At 44.4% G+C, this 26,495-nt stretch overlaps 1 protein-coding gene across 6 annotated transcripts in view; it reads left to right on the top strand.

The window, feature by feature from the left end:
* Nucleotides 1-26,495, top strand: part of DCX (doublecortin) — an 80,194-nt gene that overhangs the window by 3,655 nt on the left and 50,044 nt on the right. For all 6 annotated transcript variants that reach the window (XM_018083271.2, XM_018083268.2, XM_018083267.2 and 3 more), the window contains exons 2-3: nucleotides 7,863-8,253; nucleotides 18,618-18,958. In XM_018083271.2, the coding sequence (XP_017938760.1) occupies nucleotides 7,890-8,253; nucleotides 18,618-18,958 (705 nt within the window). In that variant the 5' untranslated portion in view covers nucleotides 7,863-7,889. The remainder of the gene's footprint in view (nucleotides 1-7,862; nucleotides 8,254-18,617; nucleotides 18,959-26,495) is intronic.

The raw sequence follows: 26,495 nt of genomic DNA, 5'->3' as shown, positions 1-26,495 counted from the left end.
TGCCTGAAGCCATGTCTCACTTGTCAGCACAACTCTGGTATGCATGGAGGGAGTAAGGGAAGAGCTGCAGAAGTTCAGATCAGAGTTTCAGTACTTGAAATACAGCTATTTAGAAGTCAAAGTGTTTCAATACCGTGTTTCCATACACTTTGCTTTAAAGATAAAACATATACTCAGAGCTCTTTGTAGGTTCCCAAGAAGTATCTAAAATCCCTGAATACCTCAATAGCTGCTAGGGACAGGGCTTTGCATGTCAGCACATATTGGGAACCAGTATCCTTCCCATGCTCACCGTGCTCAAGGTGCCTTGTACTAGAAACAAGCAGGGTGTTACTGGCTGCTGTGTGCAAGACCCAGCTTTACAAAGCCTGGTAGTAATCGTGGGAGAAGTATCAGTTTTGGTTTAGTTTGAGACTGGGGTTGCAGTGTGGGCTTCTTGCTGGAGAAAGGGAACTGAAGGTGTCAGTGCTGACCTTGTACATGACAGTGTTTTATTGTTCTGTCCGATGAGTCTGTGTCTCCCTGGAGTCAGAGACTGCAGCTATGCAGACAAGAGACCCCAGTTCATTGATGTTTAAACAATGGTCTTTCAGTGTGCTCCTGATTTGCATGAGACCTTGAGCTGATAAGTTTTTCTTTTAATGTAGCTAAATTAATTTTTTTTCAATGTTTTAAACGCCCAAGACAGATGCAAAGCAACGATTATCAATAGTTTATTGTAGGTAGGTGATATGTGTGCCTGAAGAACAATAGCAAAATAGCTAAGGAATATCCACTGCCATGGAAAAATCACTATCTATTAGTGTTCTCTGTGAATTTTTAGGATAAAACAGATTGGAACCATCCTCTGAAAACAGTAAAACACAGGCACAAAAACATTCTTTACCTACTCTCCCCTCTTCTGGAGAGTGCAGAAACCTTCGAGCTGCCTCTCTCTCAACTGTTACTGCTGGGGGAAGGAGGTGAGCAAGCTGAATGACAATTACTCCTACCGTGTAGCTGACAGCTCAAAGCTTCTACACAACAGCTGAGCTCAGCCAGAATCCGCACTCTAAACACTGATTACTCATCTCCTGCCAAGAGACAGGTTTCCTTAGGGCCTTGCAGCTACCATGGGAGTTTTCCAGCACCCGTGCTCTGCTGCCAGAAGCCAGATGTGCTGGCATAAACACAGGCTGTGCCAGAGTGTGAGCCTTCTCCCAGGAAGGTGTGTGTGCTCTGATTGAAACAAGACTAATACTACTGCGGGCAGTGTGTTGGGTTGTGTGGATCTGAGAAGTGCTTGTAATTTCAAAGTTCAAAATGAGCCCCAGATAGGCTGTGAGAACTCCAGGTTGGTATAATTTGCCCTCCTCTGGCCTCTAGTCTCTGCCTGATTTCATGCTGAATATCAGAGCTCAAAAGCTCTTATGTCTCCTAAGGCCACCAAAGGCATCTTTTGGCTTCTATTGGGAATGCCTTCACTATTTGGTAATGAGAAGGTGTTTTCCTGTGACACTGAGGTGGCTAAACCCACAGCCTCTGTTGGGTTTGGTCTGGGATGACATTCACCAAGTGTACTGAGGGGAAGTCTCTCATGGAAAACAACTTCTGAAATGGTTTGTTGTGATTTCTAAGCTTATAAGATGAGCTCTTTGGTTATCTTCTACAAATGTTCCCCCAGTGTCACCTGACTCCACTGTCACTGCCTTTGGAGTGACAGAAAGGATCTATGTTTGAAAGGAAATATCTTGCATTTCCATCTTGAATGTGACATGATCCCCTGTGATGGCTTTGATGGGATTTTCCTTTCTATCACTTAATATTTCATCAGGAAAGTCCTTCAAGCCAATGTTACATTCAGCAGGCATTTTGAGAGAGGCTGGGAATCAGGTATTCAGTTAGAATTACTGTATAAAATGAAATTATCAAGAAGTTAAATTCTTGGTCGCGAATCTCCTAACTACTATGATGCAGCCCATGGACAACCTTAGAAAAAGGAAAAAACTGGATTTTTTGTTGCTCTATTTGTCATGACCTTGGCTGGGACTCAGTCCATATATCATCCATGACTTGGTCAGCAAAAATGTACTGACAACCTCAATGAGGTTCTGCATGTCCCCCAGGGTACAGGCAATGCAAGTGGCAGCATTGCCATGGCTTTCTGCAAGCTTTGCAAATTGATGTGCCATTGTTCTGCCACCAAAATCTGACTCATGGAACTCACTGGGTCTGGCAGGGTTTACCCAAAATACCATGGGGTGGAGGTGCTTTGTTTTCTGCTATCAGGGACTTTGTTTTCAGCTGGGAAAGATTTATTGATTGTGGTGATTTGCTTGTAGTAGAGAGGAGATGGAGCCAGAAGAGATCTAGAGCAAAAGGTATTTTTCTTTTGAATGACTGTTGTGGGTCTTAATGCTTTCTGCTATCTGGATGTGTTGGGAATATCTTGGGTGAGTTCCTTGAGCTGCATTGATTAGAGATGCTTAGCACAGGAAACGGCCTTTTCCCTTGCAGCTTGCTTCCCCATGATCCCTCAGGAGATGTAAAGGACTCCATCTCCCCAGGTTCAGCAGGAGCTTATCTGAGGTCATCTGCTCAGATTGAGGGCATCTGCCAAGGGTGTGGGGCTGCAGCACAAATGCTCTGACTCGGGGAGGAGTGACAGGTCTCACCCAGGAGTCACTGGTGCTGTGGTCACAGAGTCCTGCATTGGCAGCTGCTGGAGGTGGCCTTGGAGCCCAGCTTCTCTTCCACCCTCTCCTCCTTCCCCAGACTGAAAACTTTGTCCCTTCTTCTCCCCGGGGTTTCCAGTGATTCAGGCTTTGAAAAGGGTCCAGTCCTCTGAGTTCAAGGTCTGAACAGCCTCTGCAGATGGCTACAAGGCTTGGAGTGGGGAACCTGTGCTCTGGAAGTGTTCCTCCACCCTTCTCTCCCCAGCAGCTGGGCTGACATTGGCTCTCAAGCATTGCTATATAAAAGACTTGCAGATGTGTGTGGTCCCTATAAAAATAAATCTCCAAAGGAAACAAATGTTATGTGGTGAAAGTTTGCCAAGTCCCCGTTGCTTATTAGCTCACAGTATTATGTAGGAGAAACTTAACTCTATAGTCTGATATAGGATAATTCTTCGATGAACTCTCAGCTCTTTTGAAGATTCAGATTTAAAGGCTGTTGCTCTACAGGGTCAAGACTGAGCCACTGGCTTTATGAGCTCTCAGTCATCAGTGCCTTGACACGTTTGGTAGAGCCCTGAAACAGTAATTTGTCATTTCAGAGGGTTTCAGTGTGTAGGTTCACAACAAGCAAAGCTTTGAAAGCGGTGATCGGGGATGACAATTTCAAAGCAGTCCAGAAGAACAGAGGTTAAAATAAGAAATGTAGCTAAACATGTGCTTCTAAATAGACTGACTAGAAAATGTTGATCCAAGACTTCCTCCAAAAGCAGTGACCACTTGATTTTTCCATAGTTCTCATCTGTGATACAGCCAGGCCTTGGCTACCTATCACCCTAACTTATATCCTGTTCAGAAAATGTGCTGGGCTATCAGATACAATTTTTTTATAGAAGTCAGGAAGCTGCATAGCAAAGTAACTGAGCACTGGCATAGAGTACTTGAGACTGCAACTTCTCATGATGCTAGAAACTAGATTTTCTAGATGCATGTGAAGAAATTAGCACAAAGCATACCCTTTTTTACCTGTAGTCTGTCCCTTTCCAAAGTGTCACAGTTGCTCAACAATGTCAACAAACATGTCTTTATACGGATTTAGTTACACGGGCAAAAGTCTAAATGTTAATGTTCTGGAGGAAAGATGATTCACTTGATTTAAAACCGATTATTTAATCCGAAGAGCTAAATTTATTCTTTCCTTTACAGCTAGATGAAATTATTGATGGGGAGAAGAATTTTCTTTCCAATTCTCCATCACTCATGCTGCCTAAAATTGTTTAGATTATGGTGTCTCAGAGGGTGAGTCTCTTCTGATGTAAATAGGTTTTGACTAGCATTAACTCCTTAAGGCCAGTGAAGGAGCTCTTGTGCCTGACCAACAGAAATGAAGTCAGGAGCAGGCCCTTGCATTTGTCAAGAAAGAGCTGCTTATTTCTGTGCCAGTGTCTGTAGCATGAGATGATCCTGTTCTCACTTCAAGAGAAGCAAGTGTGGTGTGATTTCACTGAGAACATGTGAAATCAGTTTGGCTCTGGGGCTCTTCACCTCTGATGATGCTCTGGCTGCTGAGATCCCTCTGGTCTTGTGGGAGGATTAAAGAAGGACAATTGTACTGAAGGTGCATTTTACCATTTAGGAGTAACTTGAGGTTTTGCCCAAGAGCATAACCATTCTTTGCTATGAAAACCTTATCCTTCAGCTGGGGACAAATACAAGTTCTCTTGCTGGAGTAATTCTGCTTTTAAAAGGAAGTGCCTGTGCTTCAAAAAGCTTCTGAGAATGTCCTGAGTAGTTATGTCCATACAGACATGCTGCATCTCACCAGCAGGTATGGTCTCTGATGTAGAAAGAAGTCAAGAGCCGTCTGTTAATGCTGTTTGACACTCATTGCTGTCCTCAGAACTTGTCAAACTTGGGAGATTAATACATTGTGGTACAATTCCACTGGGTTTACATCACCCTGCCAGGTAGTATCCATCACCCTGGGGTAGTATCCAGATCCTTAGACATCATCTCAAACAGTGTGCTGCTTCTCTGTCAAAGCTCTGTTTGCCACTGAAGACTGAATTTGGTCTGCTTTTCTCTATTTTTCCCATTACTGTACTTGGCACATGCATAATGATTTATATCTTGGGCAAATTTTTAAAGCATGGATAAATTTATATTTACAGCAGTATTGTGGTAAAGGAAAGAATTGTTAATCCTGGACAGATTAAGCTCATGGTGATGAATGGCCAGGAATTATCTAATTTGGAATAGAGAAGGCTTGAAGTCCCACATACCTCTTGCAACTGGATCCAGAGGCCTACAGAAATATGCCCTGGAGAGCACAGACCCTGTTCTTCCCCGTGTTCTCCTCTGCAGTGATCCCACCACGCACATAAGGGAGCAGCCAAAAGCTTTAGCAGAGGATGCATGGGAGCCTTTGAATAAAAGGGTGGTTTCATGGAATAAGAAACTTTTTCCAAATGTCATGTGTGAAAGCTGCTGGCAGACAAAGACAAGCTCTCAGTGGGTTTGTGTCAGTGTTGCCTGGACTATCATGTACAGGGCAGACAAAGCTGGAATAAATACCAACTTCTTCTGTGTAAATGTGATACTGCTGTGATGTGCCAAAATGACAACATCTGATGTTTTCACTAGAAACAGACACAGCGTTGTTAGGAAAGATTTCCTTCTACAGATGGGAAGATTCCCATTTCCAAATCCCATCCTTTTCTAAAATAAAGGTGGGGCCCAGCACCCATGGGGTTAGTTGTGCTGCTCTTCTAACTGCAGGATAGAAATCTCCACCCAGAAAGCAGGTGAAAGATTTTGCTGTCAGAGGAAGAACCCAGCACAATTTTGTAACAGCTGGGTCCTCCTGCGGTGGAAATTGAAAAATAAACTTCTCATAATTTGAGATATGAACCACATTGGATCTGTTTGGTTAAGCTTGTGTCGAATGACTCCATCCTGAATCTCCCGGGGATTTGAATGAACTGGGATTCAGCGCTCTGGCTTTGGCTTGTGTCCAGTGTTAACAGAGAAAAAGAATTCAGGGGCACCTCATGCAGAACCAGCAAGTGAACCCTCCCTTTCTGCTTGCCAGTGTAAACCAGGAATGCTGTGTAAAACCAGTACAGGAGCAGGACTGTGCCCAGTTCCACCGGTCTATGCTTTTCTTAGTTGCCTTCCAAACGCACTGGAATCTTGTGCCAGCACTGTACCACACTGCAGGATTGTAGCCATGACCCTCCTGTACTGCTGATCCTTTAGTATTGGGGCATCAGTCCCATTATCTTTTTCTTTTTTCTCTTTTTTTTTTTTTTTTTTTTTTTTTTTTTTTTTTTTTGTGGGACCAGATGCTTTCTTGGTGCAGTTGGATCCAAGGGGAAATTCTCATCTTTCCAAACATCACCCTCAAACTTGCCTCTTTAAACATTTTATTTACCCATCTGTTAACCTATCCAGAGCTGGAATGAACACACCGTTTTACCCTCAAACACAGACTACAAGCAGGCTACTGATGGTGAGAGTAAAGATCACTGAGGCAAAGTTACCGCGAAGGGATGGAGCAAGGCACTAGGACCTAGGAGGCGTCTCATCCACCCTGGCAGGAATTTCTTGCTTGGAGCTCAGACAACAAAGGCAGAGTGAGCCTGGTTTTCTTTCTCTCAGCATCTCCACCCTGAGCACTGAAAACCGGTGAGTAGAGCTTTTTTGAGTGACTTGCATGCAGAAAAGTAACAGAAAGGAGGAATCTTTTCTTAGTGCCTTACAGCATCTGCAGTTCATTTTAAAATCAAACCCCCTGCATCCTCTGATTCATTCCCGAAGTTGCTTGGATGTTTCATTGTTCAGTGCATGACACCAGACTGAATCTACCCTAACTGGCATCGTGGGCCAAATGTTCCCAGCTTGGGGTTTCTCTGCAGATGGGCTGTATTGTCATCTGCTTCACTGCAGACTGGGCACAATGATTTTTTTTCCTGCACAGGTCGCGTTGACATTGTAAAACACAGGGAAGGAGCTTCGTTCTGGCAAATGTAAGGGGTGGGGAAGAGATAGCAACAGCTTTTCCTAGATTTATACGTGGCTGCCAAGTACTGGTGTAAATCCCCTTTCAGCCCCGTGTTAACATGCAAGCAACATGCGTGAGTTGCACGTCCCTGATTGAGCTGAGGGAGTGGAAAGGTCTCTATTGCAGGGTTGGAGGGTTCCTTCTCCTTTTGTGTTGGGGTTTGGTGCGGGAGGAAGGTTGTTCTTGAGCATAAACTAGAGACTGTGCAAAATTCCTTCTTGCTGGGTGTCAGCTCCAGTCTAAGCTTTTCTGTGCTGGGAGCCCCCGTACTCAGAACAATGAAAGGTGAGGAGCCGGGGCGGCGTGTCCCTGGGGCACGGGCACTTCCAGCAATTAAATCACTTAGGGCTGGAAGGGGGAGGTGGAAATAGCCCCTTTATTTTCTCCTTCTCATTAAACGGGAGCAAAAATGCAATTCAGAGGAGAATAAGGCTGAAAAGAGCTCACCGAAGCTGCGTTTCAATGACAGATTTTTCTTTGCAGTCATTTTTTTCTCAGAGATGTAGGCTGGTCCTGGGAATTGATTGATGGGCTAGGAGGGGGCTGCGGATAGGGGGAAGGGTGGGCTGGATCTCATTGCTAACCCTTATTGAACAGGCTGTCACAAAGAAACTGCTTATTCCCGTGTGACCATTCTTTCATAAATGCCAGTTTATTCTAATGTTAAACATTCAGATGCTCTGGGTCCTTCCGTGATTCGACAGACTGAAGGGCTGACTTACTGGGATCTCCTTGTTTTCTGTTGCCAAAGGAAACCTCTCAGGACTCAGAGGTTTAATTCATTGCCAACTGGTGTTCAGATGAGTTTTGGGGGCAGAGTTGTGATTGCCATGTATCTCTTTGGCGCCCCAAGTCCCAATTTACTGCACTTTGAAAACTCCCAGGTGCAGGAGCAGACAGCTCTCTAGAAACGTGCTCCCTGCCCCCAGTAGCTGGATCCCTTTCAAAATGCGAGGACCCCTCCTACTCTCAGTCCCCGGAATCGATACAAATCTGGGTCAGGGGAGGGGGCTCTTCCCAAATGCATCTGTCCTGCTCCGCACACAGCCTTTGCGTTAGTGTCAGTTTTCCCTGAAATTTGTGGCTCTGCTTGGTTCTAACCCCTCTCTTTGCACTCTTTCTCTCCCCATCTCCTTCCTGCTCAGCTTCAGATCTTTAGGGTTCACCAAACTATGGAACTTGATTTTGGACACTTTGACGAAAGAGACAAGGCGTCCAGAAACATGCGAGGCTCACGGATGAACGGGTTGCCCAGCCCCACTCACAGTGCTCACTGTAGCTTCTACAGAACCAGGACCTTACAGGCACTGAGTAACGAGAAGAAAGCCAAGAAGGTGCGTTTCTATCGCAACGGGGACCGCTACTTCAAGGGGATTGTATATGCCGTGTCCTCTGACCGCTTCCGAAGTTTTGATGCCCTCCTGGCTGACCTGACCCGGTCCCTGTCCGACAACATCAATCTGCCTCAGGGAGTCCGTTACATTTACACCATCGATGGGTCGCGGAAGATCGGGAGCATGGATGAGCTGGAGGAAGGTAATTAGCATCGCTGCCTGGTGCAGTGAGGAGGCGGGGTGGGAAGGGGGCTGCACCACTCGGGTCTGCCGATAAGGTCACATCTCCTCGGGCGAGAAGCGGGGATGCTCCTGCCCCGCCGTGCCGAACCTGCCCGCTCGCCTTCCCCTGCCGAGCGGTGCGGGAGGGGCCGGCGGTGACACCCCCGCGGGGTCCCCAGCGCTCTCGCTCGGCTGCGGATGTGCAGCCGGAGGGGTGTGTCTGCTCTCGGCTAGACATGGCTGTGTCCACGGCCCGGGGGCTGTCTGAGGGTGTCCCCACGTCTGTCCGGGCCGGGGGGCCGAGGGGTGGTCCCCGACGGGTGCAGGGGGAGGCTGGGAAGGGATGTGGATGGGGTTGAATGGAAAAGCGAGGGGTGCTGAGGCGTTCGTGTAGTGGGTGTGCAAATGGGCGTGGGAAGGATTTATGCGCTCTGGGTATGGGGTGTTTTTGGGGGTATTATGCACACAAGGTGTGTGTGCACAACCCACAGGGGTGTGGTCAGGGCTGTGCAGGGACTTGGGGGTGTGTGGAGATGGGTGTTTGAGGTGCAGGCACTGTGTGGATGATGGATGTGTGGAAGGCGGGGTGCTGGGAGTTTTTAGTGCTCGGAGTGTGTGGAGGGGGGTGTTGGAAGTTCACAGAGCATGTTTAGGAAGGGGAGTTAATGAACAAGGCTTTTGTATGGAGAAGGGTGTTTTGAGCAGGTTGCACTTGGTGAAATTTGGGGGTTTATACGTTTGTCTGTGAAGGGTTGATTGCAGACGAGGTGCTGGGATTTCTTCAGGGTGTTCATGCAGAGGGTGTGCTCTGGGGTTTGTGCTCAGGGAGTGTATAGAGGTGTGTTGGGCTGTGTGTGTGGAAGGTGAGTGCTGGGGAGGTCTTACAGAGCAACGTGTGTGGAGAGGGCGTTGGGAGCTCATGTGCTGCATCTGAATATGGTCCGTGCAGGGCCTGTGTGGAAGGGAGGTGCCTGGAGATGTTCAAATGTGTGTGTGTGTGTGTAAGGGGGTGTATTTGAGGAGTGTTTCTGCAGGGACAGCGTGGTGGGTGGTTGCTGTGGTGGGTCTGGGGGGCAGTGTGGGAAGGCATCCCCTGCATGGCAGGTTTGAGTGTGCCCCTGTATGTAGAGGGGGTGTCAGTGTACATGTCCTCTGCATGTCACTTGGACTGTGGGATGAAGAATAAGTCAAAAATCAAACCTTCTGCTCAGAAGGCGTGACCTGGGGGCAGGGTTGCTCCTGTGGAGCTCAGCTGCCAGCTGTGTCTGTGCCTGAGGTGCTCCCTCTGCAGCAGTGGGTGCTGTCTTTCCCATGGAGTCTCAGGAATGCAATGGCTTCAAGGCCATTCCTTCTTCCTTGCCCAAGACATGATTGTGGGCAAACTCTGCTGGCAGCAGAGCCAAAGTGGGGTGCACAGAGGGCACCCACAGCCACCCTGATTTTCTCTTCCTCAAGCAATTCAGACATTCCATTCTTTGTTTGGACCTGGAATATCCTGAGTATTCTTTGCAAGAGGGGAATTGCTTTTCACTGTTCCTTGATGTTTTCCTCCAAGCAGATGACCTGGTTGATTTGGTAACTATTGAAAATCCAGAGGGCTTTTGCCTTTAGTAAAAGACAATGGATGTGAGTGTGTGAGGCATGAACTGCAGGGGCAGCCTCAGCAGTGAGTCATTGTGTGACCTTGACTAAAGCATCTCTCCCTAGAATTCCTTGTCTGTCAAGTGGGATACTCACTTCCCCAAAATACTTTGTGGGGGACAAGCACACAGAAGAGATATTGTTTTCCACAGAGGAGTTTTCCTGGGAAGAAATCACTGCCTTTCAGAGTGATGATGTATCCTAGTGGAGTTATTCTCAGCACAGTTACAGCTGCCAAATGGAGGTGTGGCCTCCCTTAATTTTAGAGATTCTGCCATGTTTCATTCTGGTCTCTTAATATGGCCACAGCCTTTCTCTAATGGCAGCTCTCAGCCCTGCCTATCCTCGATTTAATGTAAATCTTCAGATATAACTCCATGAGAAAATGCAGTTCTTTATTCTCTTTTTATACTCTTCCTCTTCTGTCAGTGAAGTTAAAAAACCTTTGTTATACCTGCTTTACTCTGGGTTTTGCTGTAGCTAAGAAGGTGCTTAGTTCATGAAAACATTTTTTGCTGGTTAAGGTACAGATGGGAGATGCTGGCATTCGGGTTCTGGCTTTGTTCTGCCAAAATGGTATCTGGAAACAGCACTGAAAGAGGCATTAAAACCACACCAGAATTGTCTGTGTCGCTGTGTCCTCAGCAGAGCAACAGCTAGGAAAATATAACATGAGCAGAGTGAAAACAAAGGAACCCAGTGTTTGAAAATGCCAAAGTTGGTCTGTATGCTGTTATTGACAGTTTAACAACAACAATATTCCGTATTTCTAGGGAAGACCTGTGCATCTATTGCAGAAAAGAAATTTACAATATTGTGGTTGTAAAAAAACCTGTGGTAAATTCTGCTGTTAGTTTGGGTGTTTGTATAACTGTGTACTAGATATATGCATGGAAAGGCAGAACCTGGGAGTTACACTTGGCTGTGACATACAAGAACAGTGCACACCCAGTGTATGTCTGCCATATAAATTAGCTTTCAACTTGGAGACTATGGGTAACTAAACTAGTTCTAGTTGCTATAATGTGACCAATTTATTATAGTAATTTCCAATAAACAAGTAGAGCATAGGAAAAATCATCAAAGAGGCTAATCTCAGTGGTTTTACTGCAAAAGCTGGTGAATTACTGATAATATTTCACATCATGTTCTAAGTACTTGATTACTTCTGCATGGTTTAAAAACGTGCTTGTATAATGTAGTCTGAATATAATCCTGGAGGGTAGAGAATGATATTGCACAGTACCAATATCCTAGAGACAGACATCTCAGGTGAACAAAACCCACATGGTGTGCTGCTAATTAACTGGGGCTTGGCAATAACCCTTTTTTTCTCCAGACCCAGAGCTGGTAATCTTCTTCCCTGGCATTCAGGGTTGTTCTCCTAAGGTTCTGGATGGATGTTTTACGTCTCAGCTTGTCCGAGATGTAATAAGGGAAGTCTGCTCGCATAGTTGCCAGTTGGGATGTGCCTCTTGGTCTTTTCCTGTACTGAACCCTAATGCTGGTTAGGAAGTCCATTTTGGAAGCCCACGGGACTCTCTCACATAGGTGCTTTTTGCTGCCTGCTGAGTTCTTCCTCAGCTGTCACAGGCTGCTTTTTCCATGCTGTACCAGCAAGCTGTCTGGTCTCCCAATGACCTTCTCTCAAAATCCACTTGCCTGATCATTTTTTCTCCCTCCTTTCACTCCTAGTGGCCATCTTCCATCATAGTAGTCATTGCCTTAAACCTGACTCCCTATTTTCAGCATTCAGTTTTAATGTATTTGTAAATAATGCACATGCTGCCATTGATTAGGACTGTATTCCTCCTTAACCTATATGGTGGTTAAGTGCAATACAGCCTCCTGTCACTGCACTGTTACAGCTGATCCTGGTGGCAGGTAACCTGCTGACAGCATCTCCCACTTGTGTGCTGTCTTGGCTGAGTCAGGAGTGGATGTTGGGCCCAAGTGCTGCTGTTCATCATGGCTGGTCTAGGCAGTAAGTGAATCTTTTGGAAAAGAGCACCAGGTGATCTTTATTCCCACTCATATTATAATTGGTTCCAGTGACCAAGGCTTCAGGAGGTCAGTATAGGAAGCTGCATTTATTGGTGAGTCACTGTTGTAACAGATCATTCTGTGCCTTGTGCTGTGATAAAACCTGCATATGAAAGGTGCTAAAAAAATCATGTGCCATCCTTTCCAGCTGTTCTCAAGCTGATTGTAGAGCAGCTCACACTGTCATCCAAGTTTCTGCTAAAATTTAGTTCCTTTGACATCTGCACAGGATGGTTTGTTCCTTGGTTCCTTTTGAGCCTCTATGTTCCTGTAGACTCAATGTGATGAGATGGAAATTCTCCCACCTCAGCTCTGATTGTTCTTTGTCTTGGAATGGAGGGCTGGGTAAAGGTGGAAGCTGATGTTGTACATGGACTTCAGCAGCAAAGAGGGCTTAAGAAATGCTGCTCTTGGCCACATGTTCTAGGCCCCATTGTCCCACAAATGAACTCTCTGTGGGACAATAGATTTTTTTATCCCTCTCCATAATTTTGCTGCTTTCCCATGTGGCCCAATAGCAGCTTCTTGACATAATGAAAGGGACAGCGAGGCACAGCCCGAGAGTGAGAGAAAGGCACAAGTCAGACTCCTGGCTGCTGAAGCCACTGCAGCTCCCAGTTAACCTCAGTACTGGTTTGTTTCCCCTGTGAGGAGGGACTGACACTTCCTCAAAAGCCAAATTTCTCACTTGTAAAGCTTGGACATCCATGGCCATGTATTTAGAGGCACCGACCGAATGGAGCATCCTACTGTTCAAGGCACTGGTTCAGAGTGTAATGACACATAACTCCTGCCCAGGGAGGTTCTGATGTGAACATGTGGGGGTGGAAGAAGGTGTTATCACTGATGAGGAACTGAAATGCAGAAAAACAATTCTACCTGTTTGTCCAAAGCCCATCAATGACACCAAGATGGAAGTCAGAGCTCTAAGCTTCCTTGTTCAAGTGCTTTCATTCCCCTCCTGAGCCTTTTCCAGGGTTTGGTCAGTGGTTTGCAAGTACTTACATCTTATAGGTTTTTTGTTGTAAGTGGAATTGTGACCTGCTTTTAGTCAGTGGCTCATTTCCTGTGAATTAAGTGCCCTTTGCTGTGCATGGCCAGGGTCAGAAACACATGTGCAAATAAGCCCATTAAATACAAATATAGCATGTATTAGACATGGCCAACAAAGGCAGAAATGCAGACTTAGATTAAAACTAAAATTTGAGACTCAGCATTTAGTTCAAGCTGCAGCACTTTTCCCTCCTGAGCTCCTGGGATGCTCAGGCTGGGAAGGGCACAGCCCCCCTTGCATTGTGATCAGAGGGCCCATCCAAAGGTGGATTTATGCCCTGTCCTGCGCTACATGGTTGAAATTTGCTCTTGCTTCAGATAAAGCACTAAAAAAAGCTGAATAGGGTTTTGTTTTGCTCAGTGTGCAAATATTCTTGGGCTGCGTGAGATATTCCAGAAAGTGTTTCCAAGCTTTTTGTATCCTGTCATGCCCTTGGGAATATTTTCCAAAATCTTGTCCAGGAGTGTTTAAAGTAATCACAGGAGGGGCTCCACCCTGGAGCTGTACAGAGTCTGCTGTGTGCTGGGACTGAGGGATTTATAGGAAGTATACTGGAATCTCCACCCAGTGTGTGTATGTGTGTTCCAGTTTGCCTGGAAAAGTGAAATTCATGTAGTCCAATACTGAAACCTTGGTAACCTGTGGAATTGTTTTCTGTGGCTGTTGTCCTAATAGCTCAGCTAGTAGCATCCTACACAACAAAAATTATCCTTGAAGTTCTGTTTTATTTGCTTGCTCATCCTGTCTGTCACATTAGGACCAGCGTGGCCCCAAAATTCTTTACAGGCTTTTGAAGGTAATTTCCAATCACACATTTCTTTCAGCTCTTCAACAGAACAAGAGGTGCTTCTCTTCATGGGAGAGATCCCATGGGAAGAGCCAAAGGAAGGAAGCTCTTCCAGAGTTCATTTTGCCATGGTGGAGCAGGTCTTTTTAATGCATAAAGCAACAGAAAGTTCACGCATTTGAAACCAAAGGTCTACTTCAACACCATGTGGAATGAACTCTGCAAGGTGTTAAGTCCACTTAATTCCTATTGCAGTGGTAGTAAATTCCATGAAACATTAAAGCTGAGCACAGTAGCAGAATCTCAACTTTGCAACAGCAGAGCTAACAGCCAAAATAATTGACTGCAGCCCAGAGGGACTGGTTTTGGAATAAGTGTTAACAGTTACACTTTCAAAATGGCCTCACTTCAGCTTTCCTGGTTTTTCTCATAAGACTTCTGACTGCATTTCATTATCCTTGGAAACTTGATGGTGTGTGCTGAGGAAGGATAACTTTTTCTGAAAGCACAGCCTGTCATTTCTGGTATTGTCACAAGGAGCTGCTTGTAAGAGGGTTGAAGGATTAGCACTACTCTGGAGCTTAGGGTTTTTCTGAGGAACCTTCTCTAAGGCAAACCTTATCTTTGCTGAGATCATCCCTTCTTTAGGAGCCGAATAATCGCCTTGTGCTTCTGTCAAATTGGTAGCACAGGAATGTGTCATGCACTTGTAGCCAGAGTAATTTGGTGTGAGACAAGCCGTGGCTTCAAATGGCAAATATGATGATAATGACTTAAGGTCAAAGGGCTGCAGTCAGTCCATCTATTGCTCAAGGCAGGACAGGAGTAAATAAATGCCTTGGCTGGTTTGGTGGCATGATAGGAATTGTGACACCTCGGGAACACACTGGCATGATGACAAGTGTGTCATCCTGCAGCATCATCCTGCAGAGCTTTGACTCCCCAGTGCAGAAGGGGCATCGTGCACTGACTTGGCCCTGCACTAAACAGATGCTGTCCTTGGTACCATAGCTGGTGTTCAGCAGCAGATTGGATCTTGTCAGGATGATGTTTCCCACCCTTCACTGCATGAGTGTGTCTCTTTGGGGCTCCCATTTGGGGTTTTGTTTGGAAGTATTGACGTGGCTGTTCATCACACCTTCTCATGGTTTACAGCTGGATTGCTGCACGTGTGCACAGCTGCTTGCTGGCTCGAGACGTGTTCCTTCAAATATTTGTACACAGATTTTTGTGCTTATATATTCTTCTCGGAGTTGTTTCTTTTGCATTTCACAAAATCTCGTGTTCACTTCCCGTCCTGCTGTTATGCTGTGCACGTCTCCTGCAACCACACTGTGTCAATCACTTACAAACTCTGACTGGCACAGTGGCACACCTTGACTTCTCATTATAGGCTTAGCACAGACAGATGTAACAGAGAAACCAGGAAACCACTCCTTCCTCTAAGGGAGCAGTATTCCCCATAGGATATCTCTTTTTTTTTATGAATGCTTGTTCAAAGCTGGAAAGTTCACAGCTCACACTTGCTCAATCCTGCTACCACCATGGTAAGGTTTGGGTAAAACTCTACTGTGGGAAGTGGGATAGCACGTGTTCCTGGCTGGCAAATGGATGTGCCTCACTGAGGAACCTGAATGATAGTTTTGCTACTATTTGAGGGTCATAAACTGAGTTTGGGAAGACATCAGTTGAAGTAATTTCTAAATTAAGTTAAAGCTTCAGGTTACATCTTTGGGTCAGGGAAGAAGGAAACAAAAACTGCTTTTCCCTGGAGCTATACAGCCATAACTGCAAAAATGACACTGAGAAGAGCTGCTACTCTGAACTGCTATCCTGAATTATCACTCCAAACAAATTCCTTTCCAGTTTTAGAACCCAATAAAATATTTGCTGGGGTTTGGGCTAAATGAAACAAAGTGAGAAAGGGCAGATTCTATTTTCTGCTTGTGACTGTGAGTACAACTTGAAAGGCCAGCGTGTAGATCTGTACAACCACCTAAAAGAGCACATTTGAGGGAGAAAAGCCTACAAGAGTATTGCCTTCATGCCACTATTGCCTTTGGTGTGCACTGGTGTAAATACACAGCTGTGGTGTGCAGTAAGGAATTTAAAAGGATTCAGCTGGAAATAAGAGTAATACTACTGTACTAAACAGACCAAGAATCTCTTCCACTTGCTTTAAAACATGGAACTTATTCATGGAAAATACGCTGCACCACCTCATGTGTTTGTAGAACACAGTGCAAATATACACTTTCTTTTGTTTTGGCGTCTTCTATCCAAAAGTATTAGACAAATATGGGTGAAAGTCAAGCCTTGCCACACTTCAGTGGCTGGTATTGCTACTTCTGTTCTTCAGGTAGGGAAGCAGAGGTGCAGGTGAGGTCAGGAGCTCCCACAGGGAAGCCTGGGGCAGGGGTGACAGCAGCGTTCAAATCACTTACTCTTGGTGTTGCATTCAAAGAGAGAAATCCATTTTCTCAAAGGATAATGCACAGTTCTGTTCTGAACACACTTATAAAGGCTCTGCCACCCAGGGATTATGAGCTTGGGAGGGCTCAGGCTCTTAGGACAGGGATAATTCCCTGTGAGCATTCCAAACTCCCCCCTCTGCCCTTTACACTCCGCTGTGAAACTGGAGAGAAGCCTTGGCCTGCTCCACACCAGGTGTTACTTGGCTGAAGCAGATGAATAAACCACAGCTTATCACTTATTAATCAGGAATATCTGAAGTACTCAGTGCTTCTGGAAAATGATATGTCCAGTGGGAATTCTTTATAATGTGTGGTACTCTGTGGAGTATATTTAAGTTTCTATTGAGTCGGATTCACAAAATATGAGGAATTAAGGAGCTTCAGCTATGGGTGCTACTACATGGTCAGTTTAATGAGGGTTTTTTCTGACAGCAAATACAAATTTTTACTGTTTGGTCAAGCCAACAGAACCTCCAGGTGGGATTATTGCATTAGTTTGGGTAAACTAGTTGACAAAGTGCCCAACTGACAGTGTTCATCATGAACCTTGTCAGCTCTCTTCTCCCTTCTCTATTTTTATTCCATCTTTAGAAGGGAAAACAGAATATCTGCTTCCTGTTGATAAACGATTTTGGTCATTTTTATGCAACTGATGGAGAAGAGCTGCAGTTAGAGATGTAAGCACCACAAGTGTGCATTATTTTGTGGCAAACTGGGTACAAAGGGTTAAAATAAGTGAGCATCCTGCATCTTTTCTGTGGCTGCTTGTGACATCAAACCCTTAGCAGTAATAGGGGCATAAATACTACACAGACCATTGTTATAAGCCTGTAAAGTCTTCTGTTTATTGTTTATTGCCTGTTAGTGGTCTCACCATGTGTTCTAGGGAGGGGCCCTCTAGGTTCCTGCACCAAAAATGCAGTTTAGGCAGCAGAAGAACGACTGTATGAACATTATTCCGGGTATGTTACGTGCCTGGGCTGTGCAGAAACCAATGGACTCTTTGGAAATCCATATTTATACTTCTGCCAATTGGATGTCAAATCCTGCCCTAGAGGTCCTGGAATGGAAAGCCAGACTCGGCTATCAGGTAGGCTTTTCAAAGATATCCAGGTCCTGGATTTTGCATGGACAGATAAGGAAATGCAGCCAGTCTGACTGTGCAAAGAAGGAATTCTTTTTTTTTTTTTCTTGTTTAGTATAGTTAAATTTGTATTTTGATTTCAAATCTGTTGTAATACGTGAAGAACTTAATTCTATCAGATCAGCCCAAGAAAACACCAGAAGAAACTCTAAAATCCTACAGGTTATGCCCTCAGTTCCCATTAAAATTTTATCTAATGGCGAGACAGAAGCTTTTTCCTCTAGCATTGACTGACTTTTTTTCAGTGTGTCTTCAAGTGCTCAGCAGCCTGAGTCATTTCAGACTAGACAGTCACATTCCCTTAGGGATACTGGTTTACAGTCTCATTCTAGTAATAACTCTTCTAGCATCCATCAGATTTGCAGGCCCAAAAGAAGATCCTACAAATCCTTTAAGGTGCTTTTAAAACCTTAGATAGATAGGATCCTGTAAATTACAGACAAAGCTTGAAACTAATTTTGGGTGGGATAGGGAAGGGCTTTTTGTGAATTACTAACAAGACCATGTAACCCTTCTCTACCATGTCTAAATTTGGATTTAATATATTTTTGGTTGGTACCAGCCATATAAAAGCAAGCAGTGGCATTTGGTGTAGTGCTTAATCTCAGCTGCCATTAGGTCTGTTCTCTAATAAACCACTGGTGATTTAAAAAAGCATATTTGTTATGCCTGCTAGATTTATCAATGCTACTTTTAGTAGAGACAATTCAGTACAAGATTTCTGTTATTTTTCAAGCATGATGCAAAGGTACTTTGGGGATGAATGTTGATGTCCTTCTGGCACTGAAGTAGTAGCTAGGTCTGTAAAGATGGAGAGGAAGCTGGCAAAGTTACAGTTTAATGAAGGTGGTCAAATGAATTTGGCATTTTGGAGCTCTTAGGCAGCTTAGTTGCATCTTCCAGTACCTAACTACCTTTGTAATTCAACCTTTTTTAACCCCTGGTTCATGTGACTGAGTGCTTGTATATATTTGTTCATGCGAGCTAAGGCTGACTAGCCTAGTTTGTGGAAATACTAGTCATATTTTAAATAATCATAAATATAAAATTAAAATAAGGCAAAATGTTTTAATAACAAACTGTCATGGAAGTGCTGATGAAAACAATTATCAATGGTTTGCATGATTAATCGGGGAAAGTATATAGTCTGTTTTCCAGCAGCCTTTTTGTAGTAACCGCAGAATTTCATTTCTTTCAAAAGGGGAGAGTTACGTCTGCTCATCTGACAACTTCTTCAAGAAGGTGGAGTACACCAAGAATGTCAACCCCAACTGGTCTGTCAACGTGAAGACATCTGCCAACCAGAAAGCACCTCAGTCTCTGGCCAGCAGCAACAGTGCCCAGGCGAAGGAGAACAAAGATTTCGTGCGCCCCAAGCTGGTGACCATCATCCGCAGCGGGGTGAAGCCCAGGAAGGCAGTGCGTGTGCTCTTGAACAAGAAGACTGCCCATTCATTTGAGCAAGTTCTCACTGACATCACTGAAGCTATAAAACTGGAGACAGGAGTGGTCAAAAAGCTGTATACCTTGGATGGGAAACAGGTAAGAGGTTTTACAGATGTTGCGCCTTTTCCTTTCTCTTCCCTTGAGGCTTTGCTGACTCAGAACAATTTTTGAAGCCTAAAATTAGGCCAAGATGATCGCTGCCATCTGTTCTCTTAGAAGTATGACTTCTCATGCCAGTGGTTAAGTTACTAAATTTTCCCTGGTATTAATATCAAGCAAAGAATGTAGCCAAAGGTCTGAGTGGAACAGATGCTCGTCCTGCACACCGGCGTGTGGTGCGTGTCTTCTGGACCAGCTAAATAAATAACGTGGCTCACAGCCACCAGCTCATTTGGCTCTGGAGTAACTGCAGGAACTCTCAAGCTTTGGCTTCACTCAGTGAAAATGTGTTGCTTGACTTTCCTTGCCCTCTGATGAAGGCTTGCTAAGATCAAGCAGTTGCTCCAAGCATGCTCTTCTGGTCAGCTCTGTAGTTGGCAGGAAAAGCACAGAATTGTGCTGCATTTTCTTGACTAAATGCATGAAGAGGTAACATGCAGAAAGAGTCAGAAGTATTTAGTGGGTCATCATAATGCGCTTCATGTCTACATGTTCCTGGAACTGAAGGAAACATCTGTCTCTTGTTAGCAGCTACACAGCAATGAGCGATTTCATATTGCTGTATCCATGAAAACCCTCAAAGGAATGTGGGGTTGATTTTAGAACTGGGGAGAGCTAGATTCTTCAAGGACAATTCTGAGCTTGATTTAACAGTTCTGTCTTCTGTAATTGAGGAATGATCTTATTTTTGTCACTGTTTTCCTTGCTCCAGATTCTGGAGTGAGGCAGCACAGCTCTTGTGTGGGTTTAGACTCTGGCTATTCTAGGGATTGATGCTATTACTTTAAATTAACTCTTTGCTGTCTCTGGAAAAATTATTCAAGTACTAGCTCTGTCCAATGAACATTCAGACTTTACATATGAAAATGTTCATCCTTCCAACCCCAAATACAGGTTCATAAACTGTCCTGCACAGTCCAGGTGTAGTGCCTGGGAGCTGACAGTAGCATGTCCCTCTACTCTGTCTGATGTTTTGGTGTCCCTGCCCATGACAGTGAGGTTGGAACTAGATGGTCTTTAGGATCCCTTCCAATCCAATCCAATCCATTTTGTGATTCTATGATCCTTGCTTTATCCCAGCCTCTGTATCCTGCATATTAGTTTGTGGCTGGTTCTAGCTTCAGATATACAAAAAAACCTTGGAAGAGACTGGGGAGTGAGGAAGGAGAGAATCAAGTGACCTGTCCCCACTGCAGAAATAATATATGGGCACAGGATCATGCCTGTTGGATAACAGCAGATTTACAAAGGGTTTAATAAACAGATCTGATCTGAGAGCAGCTGCCTGCTCATGCTGACACAGCAAGTACCTTTGCTGTCATAGTTGTGAATGAGGATCTTCATCTGAACCTGTGAATGGCCTCAGTTCTTTGAGAACAACTGGCATTTGGGAGGTGAGATGTTACTTTGGATGGTGTGCAGAAATAGGGATGCCCCATAAGCTTCCATCAAACTGTTCTCTTCCCCCCCTTTCAGTTACAGGAGTAAGTGGTGATTCCCCCTCACCTCTGGCTGGAGAGCCAGACAAGATCAGCCCATAGCCTGACCTGAGCCTGTGGGCTGGTGACCAGCCTGTGTGATGGTGTTAACTCCCAAGTGGGGATTTGGGAGATGCTGCTTGCTCTCAAGTTACAGATTGCCTGGAGTAGTGCTGCTGTGGGTTAGCAGGGGGTTAGTGCTGCAATCTCTTTTGGGAGATACTGCTTTGGACAGGGCTACAGCTGAGCAAGGGACACAAAGATCTCTGTAACCTGGCAATTCTTACTGCCAACTGCTCTCCATAGCAGGCACCACACCACACGACTCTTCTTGAATCAAATACTAAAAGGCAACCTGGTTTTCCTCCTGTCACACTCTGACAGCTGTACAGTGAATGGGACCTTAATTCAGCACTGGTCTGACTGGGGCAACCGGACAACTTCACCAGTTTTTGTTGCAGAAATGTAATTTCAGTAAAGTCTTCATCACAGATATCACATTTAACTTGTTTTATTGGCTTTATAATTCACCATTTTATGAAATGTGATATTTCATTGCGTGTTGGAGGCACTACTGGGAGTTTCACTATATGTAAATGTGCACCCAGTATTGCAGTTATTGAAAAGAGAGAGATTTTGTGATTTGACAATAAGGGGATGTGTGATATTTGTTTGTGGCAGCAATTAGTGTCGAAGCTTCTTGAAGGGCAAACCTGTTTCACCAAGGCTTTTTTTTTTATTGGAAAGTTTCCTTCAGTGTTTCTTTTTTATTATATCTAAGCTTATTTGAAATTTTCTACCTATGTGTGTTCTCAGTGTTGAAGTTAGAACCAGAGACTTCTGCTGTGGGTGCAGTGCTTGCTGTTGGGGTTTCCATGACATACTGCTCCATAAAATCTGACCTCCTGACATGACATTAGGGGTTTTTGCATGTCTGATTCTGACATTAGAAAGGGATTACTGAATGCATAATTCTGACAAACAGCATTTTATTTTCAGGAGAAAATATTCATGCAAAACCGCAAACTGCTCAAAACTGAAATACTGACAAGAATCCTGACAGTCTGTCTCTTTGAGTGTCATCAGAGGCACGTTGCTCCCTCTGTTGTGAAATGATAGAATTTACAAAAGGAATGTACAAAGGAAAATCATCCTTCCTCAGTCCATGAGCTGGAACTTAATGAGGGGAGATGATTATTTTATTTATAGGCATTTCCATGGTGCTCATCAGCAGAGTAATCAAGACGCTTTACAAGTACAGGCAGTGGTGGCAACGACAGAGTGGTGTGTGAATAATTACATTTCTATGCACTGCAGATCTGCTGCAGTTGGAGTGAGAAAGCAGATAATTGAGGGCTGGATGGGCTGTATTTGAATAAATGCAACACTCAAAGCAGCAGTGAGGTTACGTTATTCCAATGAAATTTTGTTTCTTTTTATGTCTCGGGTTGGCTGTAAAAATACGGCTCTTGAAACTGCTAAATTAGCATCTTGTGTTTAAGTAGTTTATTTAAGTTGGTCTTGCACATATTTCTACTGCATTGAACCTGTCTGTACTCAAGATCCTTCCCTTCTTGGAGCATATCATCACCTCTTGATGGACACCCCTGAGCTCAAAAGGAGTTTCAAATATTTGACTAAAAATGAGAGGGAATCACAATAGGGATTTATCTTTGGAACTTCCATGGACATACAGGAAATAGTATAAGTCAAAGAATTCAGTGCTTTAAACAAATGCTATAATGGACCAAATTCAGTGGTTGGTTCCATAACTACAACTGCTGTTGTGCTGAGAGGGGTGATATATATAATTAAGACACACATATGCAGGATTTAATTTGGTCAGGTCTATGGATCATGCTGGAAAATAGTTGTTTTGGTACATTCTGTCTCCTTTTTTAAACTCTTAGTTATATCCAGTGTCCCAAATGAGTCTGGATTCCTGGGAGCACTGGGTACTTTATAAACACATGGTGACAGTTTCTGCCTGGTGTCGTTAATATTAGAACAACATTTCTAATAAATTAGAAAACAGAATTTGAGACTGTGGATGAAGTTGCATTTGGATATTTTGAATGCATTAGTTTGAAGTAGACTTTGCAAACATCGTATAGATTTACTGTCCTGCTTGTGCTTGAGCTTCTTTCTCACCATGGTGTACAATAAGTTGGTGTTTCCTGGAAAAGAGGAGGCTGTTTCATCACTGACAGCCCAGTGCCCATCTGCTTTCTGCACCTTACTTTGCAAGTGGAGTCTGTCTGCATTCATTCCTGCTTTTAAGAAGTGACCTGTAAAAGCTGATGTCTTCTGTACACACTGAACTTCTCTTTTTCTGCACTGTATTTTATTCCAAGATCTGTGAGTTGTTCAGCAAGTGTGTGAAGAGATGCAGGGACAAAAATCCCTTTTTTTGGCCATTGGCTGAGTCAGTGATAGTCTGGAGTGATAGAAATTCATCAGGTGTGCTCAGTTGTACTTTAGTATTAGAATTTTTTTTTTGTGGTATGGAATTCCAGCTTTTTCTCCATCTGATGTATTTCCATGTCTTAATTAACTAAATACCCCATCCTGTGACCTATCAATTAGCATCACCAAATAAGCAGAATAAGGAGTTGTTCAGAGCGGGGAGAGCTTGTATGGTTCAGTTCCACTTGAATATAGATATTCTGGTCAACAAGCAGGGAACAGACTGTGTTTTTAGCCATAATAGCATGCAATGATCTCTTCTGGCCTTTGAAATCATCAAGCACAGGGAGAAGTCACACATGCACTATTCATTGGGTGTTACCTTTTCCAGACAGAGTGCTGCTGTTCCATCTGAGTGTTAGCTGTCTCATCAGATGAAATTACATACATTTCCATATGTCAGGGCACGTGTGACTGTTCTCCCCAAAGAATTTCTAGCCTTAATAAAATGGTCCCCTCTAGCAGCCTTTGCTTTGATAAGGATATCAAATGGCAGGTGATGAGTGAAGTTCATTCTCTGTTTGCAAAGCTGATGCCAGTGCCTCGGGGGCCAGCCCACCCCTCCTGGCCAGGGAAGAAGTTGCCATTTCATTTTAGATTTTTTTGCACCTTCTGCTTTCTTGAGGAAGGGCAGCAGCCGCAGAGGGAGAAGTAGGATGACTAAGCTCACAACAAGTTTAAGGTTGGGACTTTTTTTGATAAAACATCTCCTAAGTACTGTGCTACTAGTAAAAATATTCCTTAGAGGCACCCGTACAAGTTACAGTGAAGAAACCAACCAAACTTTGGAACTTCTGCACTGGATTTAAGCTGGTATTTTGAAACAAATGATTAAAAAATTCAAGTCTAGATACCAGCAGTGAACCAAACTCCGTCGAGACAGTGTAGCTGTACTGATTGTATTAATGAAATTGTGTCAATGAGTCATAGAACAAGCATAATATAAAAAATACCTCTAACATCTGTAATCTGTAATTGGTGTTCGAGAAGGTGAATACCTCCGTGATGTACCTAAATATCATTTGCATTGCTGAAAGATCAGAGGGAAACTATTCCTGCTAGAACTCTGGGGATAGTTAACTTACACCCTGAGGCATGAGGTTCAAGGTTACAAAGCAAGCAAATTGGTTTGTGTTATTACACATGTTGAGGGAAAGGGTGTCAGAACTCCTCATCCTTTTAAGACTGGATAGTTGACCTTTGGGATATTGAAAATCTGCATTGGAATAACTTCAGGACAAAGCAGTTTCATGCATGTGTGGAAAGCTGGGATCTAGCCCCAGAGCAAACAGTAGGGAAGAGCAGGAGATGGGTGCAAGTGTGTTTGGTGTCCCACCTTCTGCAAAAGGTTCTGTAGCAGCCAGTGCTAACAGGGGAGCAGCGAGTCCCACCTTCCCTCCCTGCTGCACAAAGCTGTAACAACAAAATGTTATCTGGTTTGCATCTCCTTCTCAGTCTTTTCCTCTCCTGTTAACTGCTGAGATTTGCCAGGCCTCGCATAAATCTCCCCTTTGGATACCAAGAGGACAGATCTGGATCTCAGGCTCTGGCAGGGGAACGGTGCAGGCAGGATCTTTGCCCACAGCTGCCTCCCCCCCGCCCGGCAGATCACTCAGAATGGGGATTAACTCCCAGCTTCACTCCTGCTCAGTGCTGCTTCAGACTGCTCTGACTTGGAGTGTTTGCGTGAGATTACTCCTCTTTAGCAGCCATGTGTCATGCAAGGAGGATTAGTAATAATGTATGGACTGAAGAACTCCTGAACCCAAGTCACTTACAGCGCCAGACAACACAGCCTAGTTCTCTATCTTTAGGGAGCTCTTAGTCTAAGCTGGAAGTTCAGCACTGATTCATGCAGTGACTAGACACTAACACAGACAAAACCAATTAGTCCGCAGGTATCCCTCAAGGATTTTAGCATTCGCTAGAATGAATAAGCCGAGCTTCCATGAATGTGTGCCGAAGTACTTATGATAAAATATTCAGAAGACTTTCAGAGATGTTATTCAGAAACCTTATGCTTATTAATTTCTGTTTCCTTAGGTCTGTGGGCCACAGAATCTGGGTGAAAAGGGGCCTATCTGGAACACTGTGAATCTTAATCCCCGCACTTCTTAAAGCAGAAGCAGGCTGATCTCAGCAGCTAAAGTCTTGATCAAACCTGTTCTCCTGTGAGCATTGAGACTGACTTGGTTGACATCAGTGTGGTCTCCAACCAGCTCCCCAAGGCATGGAGTGACAGGACAAGGGCCAATGGCTTTAAACTATTAGAGGGAGGGTTTCAATTAGATATTGGGAAGAAATTCTTTACCATGAGACACTGGCACAAGTTGCCCAAAAAAGCTGTGGCTGCCCTATCCCTGGAAGTGTTCAAGGCCAGGTTGGATGGGGCTTGGAGAAACCTTGTCTAGTGAGATGTGTTCCTGACCATGGGAGGGGGGTGGAACTAGATATCTCTAAGATCCCTGTCAACACAAACCATTCCATAATTCTATGTGTGGAGCAAGAGGGACAGCAGAGGAGACCATGATCTTGCAGACTTTGCTGGCTGTTTTGCTTGCTTTGCCTCAGCCTCAGGTTCTGGATGAGGTATCGTGCTCCTGCCTGTCACCCACAGGGCTTTGATGCTGTGCATTCATTGGCATTTCTCTGTTATGCAAATGCTGGATGTGGTGAATCTGTTGTCCTCTGAAGGCAACAGGGCTCCCAGTCCACAGGCAGGCTCCAGAGTTGTGCTGCTGCTCGCTGGCAATGGTTGATTTTCTGGTAACTTGAGTGTTGCTAGCAGCCACGTACTGACCAAGCCCCACACAAACACCTGCTACTTGTGTCACAGATGGCAGGCTGTCAAAATTATTGAAAGATGCAGTCAGATCCGACCTGGTGACCTATAAGTATGTGGCCCTTATTACTGCATCCTGGTGCTATTCACACCCCGAAAGAGACGTATGCTAAAAATTCAGTCCTCACTGGCATCTTTATTTTAGCAGCTCTTTCTGTCATACAGAGTGACATGTTCCCTTTTCACCCTGAATCCCAAGAGAGAAGAGGATTATTCACTGCAGTGCCAGAAGGTTTATCTAGGAATAAATGGGCTGAAAATGAGCAAGGGAAATAAGACTGAATATCTGGAGCTGAGGACAGGCCCAAAAGCCCTGTAGTTTGGGTTTTTTTCATTGCTAGTTTGTATCATCTTGAGAACCTAAGCTTCTGTTCCTTTTTTGATGCTCCAGTGGTAATCCCACCAGTGTGAATGGGAGTCCCTCCTGCTCTGAGAGAGAACCAGGTTACACTGAAAGGATTGTGAGCAAGTGTCTTCCTCAAGGTGTGGGCTCTAGTAAATGTCTTATTTCTTTTGATCACCTAAAATAACCGAATATTTGTATTTTCCCTGTTTGTAATGGGGGAATGTCTTTCTTATTCTGGTGTGTCTGTAACTCTCAGTCTTAGGCTGTGAGTGGCATCACATATAGTATGTTTGCTCACCTCTCCCTCCCTGCAGTAGCTCACAGAGTGAGTGAATTCACCTT

The sequence above is a fragment of the Manacus vitellinus genome, unplaced genomic scaffold (genome assembly GCF_001715985.3).
Source record: "Manacus vitellinus isolate BGI_N305 unplaced genomic scaffold, ASM171598v3 scaffold_62_pilon, whole genome shotgun sequence".
In the NCBI taxonomy this organism is placed as follows: domain Eukaryota; kingdom Metazoa; phylum Chordata; class Aves; order Passeriformes; family Pipridae; genus Manacus; species Manacus vitellinus.
The sequence above is the reverse complement of the archived record's forward strand: the minus strand, read 5'-3'. Positions and strand labels throughout refer to the sequence as shown.